Source organism: Mus musculus, chromosome 19 (assembly GCF_000001635.26).
Source record: "Mus musculus strain C57BL/6J chromosome 19, GRCm38.p6 C57BL/6J".
Taxonomy (NCBI): Eukaryota; Metazoa; Chordata; class Mammalia; order Rodentia; family Muridae; genus Mus; species Mus musculus.
The window spans coordinates 11,828,077-11,838,673 of record NC_000085.6 but is presented as its reverse complement, the minus strand read 5'-3'; the positions used below and the strand labels follow the sequence as shown (position 1 = coordinate 11,838,673).

General features: G+C 42.9%; 1 protein-coding gene across 1 annotated transcript; it reads left to right on the top strand.

The window, feature by feature from the left end:
- Positions 1-9,649: 9,649 nt before the first annotated feature.
- On the top strand, positions 9,650-10,597 carry Olfr1417 (olfactory receptor 1417). The gene has a single exon (NM_146936.2). It carries the CDS (start codon positions 9,650-9,652, stop codon positions 10,595-10,597), a length of 948 nt encoding a protein of 315 aa, NP_667147.1.

The following is a 10,597-nucleotide window of genomic DNA, read 5'->3' as shown; positions in this document are numbered from 1 at the left end:
AGTAACCCACAAACCAGATTTTAAAGCAAACATCCTCCCTGCAAGCGATCAGAGGAGAGATCCATCTCCTTAGAACTGTGGTCAGTTCTTAAGGTTGCCTGAATGAAGATAGTCAGAAATATATCCCCCCTTGGGGAATGAATGCTTTGCTGTGACAGGCAGAAAACATACTGTAATTTACACAACTTCTAGGTTACACAGTCAAAATCGAATTTTGGGAAAAGGAGAGACTCATAGATGATGGTTTTGGAGACATACTGGTATTGGGTCGTGAGGATGACATGTTAAGGTAATGTGAGATGCCCAGAGCTTACCAACCCAACCTTCAACCAGAAGAGAATTGTGGAATCAGAAAGGCAGCTTGGGAACAGAGCGCTGCCACCTGCAGCAGAAGCTCTCAGTCTTTCACTCTTACTGTTTTGCAAAGTCCTCAGAGGAGGACTGAATGGAGCAGTGGAGCGTGGGGAGCTTTCTCAGGCATCCATCAATGTCTTGGATAAAGCCAAACAGCCAAGAGTAAGTTTTTATTTCTATGTTTATTATACTTTGGATACTTCTTAGAAATAAAATAACTCACAATCAACCCTCAAGCTCTAAATAGAATGCAAAGGAAAAAAGTAAAAAACTGGAAATAGAAGTATCAACTTAATTTAAATTTCAGCAAAAGAGTGTTTAATAATTGACTATCAAGCTTAGCTGGTTTTCTAACACCGATCACAAAAGGAAACCATAGTATTTACTGTCAAGTTGCATTGCATATGTATGCATGTCTACCCAAAAGAAATGTGTGCATGACTCCGGAGTGTGCTACACACTTGTAATACCAGCCCCTGAGAGGTGACATGGGAAAATCTGAGTTCAAGACCTGCTTTGGCTATGAAGTCAATGTATGTCTCATTGGTGTGTGGTAGTTCATGCCTCTTAATGCCACCACTTGGGAGGCTAAAGCAGCAGGTTCTCCATGAGATTGAGGCCAGCCTGGGCTACACAGGTACTTTTAGCCTGTCTGGGCTACATATTACAGAGTAAGACCCTGATTCAAAAGCAAAAACAAACAAAACCAGTGAAAAATTAAACACAGTGCAAAACAAACAAACAAACAAACAAACAAACAAACCAGCTAAGATAAGAGCAAACAGTAAAGCAAGGAAGAGGAACACAGTGCGTGGTGTGTGAACGAGAGGAGTGGCACTCATCCTTTTAGTAAATGGCGTTTGTTTACAGACAGGAAACGCACCGAGGATTTGAGTCCTAGGCAGAGTCTACATCATGATCCTCTCCCTCTTTGATCTTGTGACTTTTGAACTTGAAACACGTTGACTGGAAGAGCCTGACTGAGGGATGTAGCTCCCTGGAGTTGAGGTCCAGTGAGCACACTTAGCTTTGGGGCACAGGGTCCTTGCAGTTGCAGACGCCAGTGGGGAGAACTTGGCTGTGCATTGAATGAAAAATTGGCACTCCTGCCAGGATTTCAGAAGGCATGAATGTTGCGCTAAGCTTTGTTGGCCTTTTTAACATATTAGTTTTTCTTTATTTTTGAGAATTTCAGACATGCATACAATCAAACACAATCATCGTTACCCCCAAATCCTCTTCAACATGAACCCTTAACCTTCATGTCCTTTCTTTCCCCCCCAGTCAGTCCAGTTAGCACAGCTCGTATATTCACGGGTGTGTGGACCATCCACTGGAGCATAAGAAATCTATCAGCAGTCATACATTTAAAAAAGTCTCCAGTGGCTATCAACTGTCGATAGTTCCTCAGTAAGAGATAGGTTGTGGAGAGATAGGATAGGAGGGCACCTTCTACATCTGTGCTAGACGATTCCTTGGAATATCTTGTTCAGGCCTTATGCAGATAGCCGTAGCTACTGTAAGTTCATAAGTTCAGTAGCCAAGTCAAGTCCAGAAGTTTGCACTTCATAGCACCCTGAGTTAATTTTTTTAATTGTGTGTGTGGGCGTGTGTAAGTGTGTTTGTGTTTAGGGGCTGTGTCATGAGTGTGGAAATATGGAGACGGAGGACAAGTTAGGGACTTCAGTTTTCTCTTTTGAGTCCAGTCCTGGTGTGAAGTCATCTCACCAGCCCTGCCTTCTTTGTGTGGAGTGCTGATTCAGCGCACACAAAATTCTAAAACACTTCTACGCAACTGCTGACTTTCCACACTAGAATGGGAGTCCTGCCATATTATTCAGTGTTAAAGTGAAGACTGACCTTTTTCACGGCCCTAAGAATAGATCTATATTTTCTGTCTCTGTTTCTGTCTCCTTCTCCATCTCTCTGTCTCTGTCTCCCTCTCTGTATGTGTGTGTGAGTCTGCAGTGTAGGAGCCCCTATGTAGACATGCTGAGGCCAGAGCAGCACATTGGGTGTTTTCTTCTATCACTGCCTGTCTGATTGCCTTGAGATAGGATCTTTCCCATAACTGGAAGCCTGATGTTTTGGCTAGACTCTCTGGCCAACAAGGTCTCAGTATCTGCCCATCTCTGCGACCCAGGGCTGTGGTTACAGGCACAACCAGCCACATACGACTTCTTGTGTGGGGTATGGGGATTCAAATCCAGGTCCTCAAGTTTGCAGAACAAATGCTTTAAACCACTGAGCCATCTCCCAAGACCCTATCCTATAAATCTCACTCAGTAAATCTTCAGAATAGTAGTGGTCACTGCATGATTTTAGAGTGCCAGGAACTGGTTTAGGCTCTAAGCATCGAGAATGTCAAGCAAAGCCATTAATGCTGTTAGGAAGCTTGGAGCCACAGAGGTGTGGCTGTAAATAAATGAACACAGAAGTAAACATGTCATCAAATGGGAAGAGAGACCCTTGTTAGATAGGACAGTTCTCTTTATGAGTACTGACTGTTCCCTTTGTGTTTAATCATGGAGAGCAGATGGCAGGGATGGAAGGTCTGCTAGTTATTCTCAGTGCCCTGCACAGGGAGAGAGGCTGGGAAATGTTTTCTGCTCACATTCAAATCCAGGACCTCAAGCTAGAAGAACAAGTGCTCTAAACCACTGACAATTTTCAACATTTGAAAACCCCCCAGACAAAACCTTTCCATCCATGTGTTCTCCAGGATTTCTTCTTCTCAAAATGAATTTAAGTACTCATACAAGTATATATTGTATGTTGAACATATATCTCCCACATTTTTACCTTCCACTTTCTCACCTCTTTGCCTTTCAACCATTATCTGTGTCTCCTTAGTTTTATTTATGTTTTCATGCATGGTATACTCCATGATGTTATGTATCTCTATGAAGTCTAATAAGCACAAGAGAAAGCAGGACATTTGTCTTCCTGAGGTTGATTCAGTTAGTGTAATTGTCTACGGTTGCATCTATTTTCTTGCAAATAACAGAGCTTCATTCTTCTTTATGGCTGAAAAGCTTGTGTTATGTATATGTTCCATATTTTCCTTACCTATTCTGCTATTATTGGGAGCCCAGGTTGGTTTGATAACTTAGCTACTGTGAACAGTGCTATAGTAAGCATTGATGTGCAGTTATCTCTACCATATATTCACTTGGAGTCCTTTGGATAAGTACCCAGGAGTGATGTAGTTAGCTCAAAGGGACATTTCAGATTTGTGAGAAGGCACCACCCAAATTTCCACAGTGACTGGACTCATTTATATCCCTACCAGCAATGTGTAAGTGTTCCCTTTGTTCTAGATCTCTGTGGGGAATTTGTCGTTGTTTTCCTGATGTCTGACATCGTGACTGGGCAGACATGGAATTTCCATGAAGTTTTGGTTTGCTTTTCTTTTCTCTGATGGCTACCATGGTTGAACATTAAAATTATTTTAAGTTCATTTTTATTTATGTGTGTGTCTGTGTGTCATGTATAATATGTTCACATGTATGTGGGTGCCTACCGGGGCCAGAAGAGGACATCAGATCCTAGGGAGCTGCAGTTACAGATGGTTTTGGACTGCCCAGAATGGGTGCTAGAAAGCAGACGCAGATCCTCTGCAAGAGCAAGAAGTGCTGTTGATGCCAAGCCAGCTCTTCCACTTCCTGAGCATTTTTTCATGTTTATTTTATCTTTTCTAAACTGTTCCCTCAATAGCCCATTTATTGATTGTGTTGTTTGATTTCCTGTTGTTTATTTTTTCTTTCATTTTCTAACTTCCTTACCAGGTATGGCTATCCAAAATGCCTTGGCAGCATCAGGCAACAGCACAGAGGTAAAAGTCTTTAGAGAAGCGAAACAACACTTCTTGCAACATGGGCTTGAAGTCATGTTTTAAAAGGTATGGCTCTACCAATATATAGGAAAAAAATTAAAGGAGAAGCTGCAACTAGTACTATACTGCTTGCCCCATTTTTTTTTTAAACATGGAAAGGAACAATGTCTTTACGCGACTGTCATATGTACAAAGGTCATAGCATGTCTTCAGACAGAGCAAAGCAGCTATGGGCAGAGACACCGTCTTCTGGAGATGCTCCTGACACCTTATAGGGCTGCACTGCTAGCTCAGGGAGTGAAGTGCACAATAGCATTCTGTCTGCCATGGAAGATGGTATGCTTTGAACGGAGTGTCTGCATCCAGCCCCGTCCAAATGCTGGTGTTAACCCTGCAATGCGATGCTATTAGTTAATGGGGCCTGAGCAGGAAGTAGGTTTAAATGAAGATATGAGCATGAAAGTCCTATGACAGGATTAGTGTTTCTCTAGAGGGGGAAGAGAGTACAATTTCCTCTCTGCTGTGTGAAGATACAGAAGAAGGCAACAATCTGCCATCCCGAACAAGGGCACTCACTGTGACCCAACCTATGACTTCGTTGAACTTGGAATTTTCCATGATCAGAATTTTGGACAATAGAAATCTGTAGTCTGAGTTACTCAGTCAATGGTATTTTAAAATAACATCCTTAATGAAGACAAATATTTATATACTAGAGAAAGAACAGATGTTTGTTCTTGTTTATACAAGGGATGTAGTGGTAAAAGCATGTGATTGCATATATGTTTCTGTGTGTTTATATTTGTGTGTATTTCTATTCTCCTAATTTGTTATTGTAGACACCATGAAAACTTGCAATGAAGTCTGTTTTTATTAGTTATAGGTAGTATGAGGAATGCTCAATATTGAGACTTAAATAAATTAAAACAAGAGATGTCTTTCTAAGCACCATTAGATGCAGTTCTTAGAGAGCAGCCTTCCACAAGACATGGGAAGATGGAAAGTAGATTTGGGGGCAATCACCTGAATGGCCAGTAAAATCTTTCCTGGGTGAGCCTTGGTAAGGAAGTGCAGCCTTTCCAAGTATTGAAAAGGGAGTGTGCAGAGAGATGGGAGGATAGACTGGTATCACTGAGACAAGAAATGAGGAATGTTCAGGAAAGGGGAGTAGCCAGTGGATGTAGGTGCAACACAGATGGACTCACAACCATCATTCAGGAATTGATTCAGGAATAGGATGATCCTTGGCTACGTTCATTAACATGATCTCAAGGATAGAGGGATAAAATATAACCACACATTGTCTGCTTGTAATACAGAACAGATAGATATCGCTGTTATAGGAAAGAGACAAAGAAGAGTTCTTGTTTGCAGCACCTCTCCTTTTCTCTTCCCTTTTCCTCTCTTCTTTCACTTTGTAGACATGATCAGGCTGACCTCAGACCCACTATGTGACTAAGAAAGACCTTGAACTCCTATTCTCCCTGCCTCTGCTTCCCAGTGAGATTTTAACGAGTTCCACCAAATCTGGCAAAACATCTTAAAGAGTAGCACTGATGGCAACTGCTTTACATCACAGGGGGTAAAGCTGCTTTGGAATGAGGACCAGTGGTGTAGATACTGGATTGAGCAAATACCTCCTGGGGGAAAACCTCAGAGGAAGTGGGAAGGTCTGAGAAATTAGTTTCATAGTACAGAATCCATATACTGAGACATATGATAATGTGTGGTGCCTTCAAAGGTCAGCAGAGAATGTTATATCTAAAGTTGATGTGAATGATGTTAAGTGTTCTCCAGGAAGTATTTATTTATTTATTTATTTATTTATTTATTTATTTATTTATTTATGACATTGGACGCAGGATCATCAGGTGTGGTGGCTTAAATGAGAATAGCCCCCATAGGCTTATATGTTTGTATATGTCATGACCCCATTTGGTAGATCTGTTTGGGAAGGATTAGGTGTGGCTTTGTTGGAGAAGGTGTGTCGGGGGTGGGGTGGGCTTGAGGTTTCAAAAGTCTGCACCATTTCCAATTAGTTCTGTCTGTCTGTCTGTCTGTCTGTCTGTCTGTCTGTCTGTCTTCTCTGACTTTTTGTCTCTCTGACCAAAAAAAAAGAGTTGACTCAGAAGAGTGGGAATCCTTGGAATTGATAATACCACGTATCCTCTGGTGTCCCCAGTCACAAATGTTGCGATCTTGTCATTGTTGCGGGAAATATAAAAAAAACGATCGAACCGGCACACTCCCTGTGCTTGTGCCTCTGTCCTGGTTGGTCACACACTGGCAGGTAATGGTCGACCTGCTTTTATTTCGTGGAGATTCTGACTCTGAACTCCACAATCTCTCCACCCAGCTCACCAGGTTGCCACTGGCGAGCCACTACCACACCAGCCCCGTGCTTCAAATCCCCCACGGCCTTTGTGGTGCACACTTGGCAAACCCACAATTTGCAGCCATACCTTCCTCTCTTGAACCCAGACTATAAGCCGCTGCATGAAGGAAAACACAACACAAACTTAGTTCAGAAACAATGGTAACTCAATCTTTGGGTGCAACAACTAAAACCTAAACTTGTAAGCCTTATTTAAACCTGATTCCTCCGGTGGGGAATCCTTGCAGATCTGCCATGATACCTGGAAACTCTAGCAACTACATCTTATCCCTCTGTTGTCCCATTACAAACAGATCCTAACTCTCCCCTGCTTCCTCTCTTCCTTCGTCCAAAACAGAAGCCCCACCGGGTGGTGGTGGCACATGCCTTTAATCCCAGCACTTGGGAGGCAGAGGCAGGCGGATTTCTGAGTTCGAGGCCAGCCTGGTCTACAAAGTGAGTGCCAGGACAGCCAGGGCTACATAGAGAAACCCTGTCTCATAAAAACTAAAAAACAAAACAAAACAAAACAAAAACCCAGTCCCCCCCCCAAATAAATCCCGGAAGCCCCACCTATTCTCCCAGTGATTGGCTCCTTTATTCATAAGGTGATTGGTTCACAAGAAGCCACCTGTTGGAGACATAGCATGTCATGTCCAGTCTGTATTAGAGATGGTGGACATCACAAAAGGTGTTACAGAAGGGTAATCTTAGGATTGGCAGAAGACCAAGAAGAGATGTGTCTGATGTCTCAATTGAATGGGACCAGGAGGGAACCCAAAGGAGACTTTTGAGGAAGTCTGGAGGTATCAAGGTAGCCTTGAAGAGATAGAAGAAAACCAGACAGAGATAGAAAAAAATATTTTTAGGTTTTATTTCATTTTGTTTTCTATTATGTATGTATGTATTGTCTGCATGTGTGTCTGTGTACCACATTTGTACTGTGCCCACAGAGGCCACCAAAGGTTGTTGATCCCCTGGGACTGGAGTTACAGAAAGTTATTAGCTACCAGGTTGCTACCCACCACAGGTTCTCTGGGAGAGCTGAATCACTGTTCCAGCCCCTTAGAAGAACAACAGTTTTCAATGATCATTACTAATGTTCATGGAGATTTTAGTAGGGTCCAGACAGATTTATCCTCTTAATGTTTCTAAGAGTAGAGTCCCATTATTCTTTTTTCTGGATGAAGAATGTAGAAGGGTTTCTGGTATTCTCTGGCTTAAGATCTCGGTGCTGACTTGAAAAGGCACTGGTATGCTGAATTATTCTAACATTACTTTCAGTGGCTGAAAAAGAGAGAAATTATGCATTGCTGGTGAACTGATGAATGTATAAAAACAACCATGTATACACACACACACACACACACACACACACACACTAGAATTTTATCTAGTCATGCATGTAATATAATCTAAAACCTGGGAGGAGTTCATGCATGTATTCAATGTGTTGTGATCATATTCATCCCCATTACCGTCTCTTATATCCCTCTTGCTTCTGCTGATCTCCTTCTTTCTAAATCTTCTCCTACTTTCAGTTCTTTGTCTTTTTATTTTTATGCCATGAGTTTCATTAGGCTTCCTTTTTTTGTTGTTTGTTTTCTTTTTAGACAGGGTTACTTTGTATAGTCTTGGCTGTCCTGGAATTTGCTCTGTAGACAAGACTCACCTTATCTCAAAGATCAGCCTGCTTCTGCCTTCTGAGTGCGGGGATTAAAGGCATCCACAATCATGCCCAACTCTAGGGTTACTTTTATGAACATGATGGCTAGGGACTATTTACAGTAGCATGGGCAAACCACTGGTGGGTATCCCACTGATGAAAATGACTCCAGCTCCCCTGGCAACTTGCCTATAGTGCTTAAAGGAGAGGTTCACCTCACAAGCTCCTCCTCATTCATGATGGAATGTTACATGGCTTTGTCTCGTGTCAGCAGCCACAGCAGTTGTAAGTTTGTGGTGCAGCTGCTACGATATATCCTGAAGACAACATTTCCTAGCTCGCCTCCCCATCCCCTGGATTTTCAGATCTTTATACCCCCTTTTTTACAATGTTCCTTGGACCTTGAAAGTGGTCACATAGACCACTCAGCACTCAACAGTCATTTAGTCTCAGCACCTTGACTAACTGTGAGTCTCTGTATAGCTGTTCATTGCAAAAGAAGTTTCTTTGAGCAAGGCTGAGAATAGAACCTGTCTATGGATAGAGATATAAATATTTATAAGACAGTTTTACTATATGCCTATTTAAGGAAACACCAGTAGAAATCATCCCCATGCCCCCATACCCTGCTTAAAGAGTCTTTGACTATGTCAAGTACAGGCCTTTCTGGAGTTGTGAACTCTACCCAGCAGGGAGGAAGCTTCCAATAAAATTTCAGCTTGATTTCTCTGTGTCTTGCAACCAAAATATGTGGTGTGTCTTCAGCAATAGGGTCTCACTACTATCTCTTTCTGGTAGGCAACCAAGAAACTGTACTGCTTGGAGAACCTCTGGGGCCTCCTTAACCAACAACTCATAGGAAGGTATCCCTCACCTGGTACTGTGATTTTCATTTAAAAGCCTGTGACTTCAGGGAGCACCACCCATAAAAGGTACTTTAGTTCAAGCTTTTTAAAAACTGTATTTTGATATGGATATCACTTGAAAGATTATGTTTCATAAACTGAATAATTTCATGTGTTTTGAGGTACCGTGAATGGACAAATTCACAGAGACAAAATGAAAAGCAGGAGTCACTAGGACTCTGTAGAGGACAATGGGCAGTTATATTGTATAATTAGCTAGATTTTTGGGAAAATGACATGATGGCTAGAAGTACAGTTAAGAAATGAGAATGTAGTCAATGTTTTATTCCAACCAAATCAATAGTTGACTGTTATTCTTTGATTAGAACAGTCACAGAAGAAAGCTGCTGACTGTAGGCTGGGTGTAAAAACAGTTGGATTTGAGCTGACAAGGGTGGGTAAGGGTAGGAGTTTAGCACATCATCCAACAAGAGCATCAGGTCCTAATATCTGTCTATCCAAAGGGGCATCTCCTGGGCCAATGCATTAAATGGCAGACCCAACGCATTAAGTTCATGGAAGAAGGAAATCAGACTGGGATGGTCCTCTTCCACTTCCGCCCCTTCTCCAAACTCCCTGAGGTGCAGATGCTGATCTTTGTGCTTTTCCTCATGATGTACCTGGTCAGCATCGGGGGAAACATGTCCATCGTCCTCACCATCTGGACCAATCGGTGTCTCCACACCCCTATGTACTTCTTCCTGGCCAACCTGGCTAGCCTGGAGATCTTCTATTCTTCTACCATAGCCCCCCTGACTCTGGCCAGCATCCTGTCCACAGAGAGGACTGTGGTTTCCTTGGCAGGCTGTGGTGCCCAGATGTTCTTCTTCATCTTCCTGGGCAGTGCTGACTGTATTCTGCTGGCTGTCATGGCCTATGACCGGTTTGTGGCCATCTGTCACCCTCTGCGCTATACCCTCATCATGAGCTGGCACTTGTGTGTCCAGCTGGCCCTGGGGTCCCTGTTGCTGGGTTTCATCTTGGCCATGCAGTTGACTGTGCTCATCTTCCGACTGCCTTTCTGTAGCAGTAAGGAAATCAGCTTGTTCTACTGTGATGTCCTCCCTGTCATGAGACTGGCATGTGCAGACACCCATGTCCATGAGGCCACTCTGTTTGTGGTCAGTGTCATCGTCCTCACCATCCCTTTCCTCCTCATCACTCTCTCCTATGTCTTCATTGTGGATGCCATCCTGAAGATCCGCTCAGCTGAGGGGAGGCACAAAGCCTTCTCTACCTGTTCTTCCCACCTGACCGTTGTCCTCCTGCAGTATGGATGTGGAAGCCTCATCTACTTGTGTCCCAGCTCCAGCTACTCTCCTGAGAGGGGCCAGGTAGTATCTGTGGTTTACACCTTCATCACTCCTGTGCTGAATCCTTTGATCTACAGCATGAGGAACAGAGAACTCAAGGATGCTTTGAGGAAGGTGGTGATAAGCTTCCTCCTGCTTGAAAAACAATGA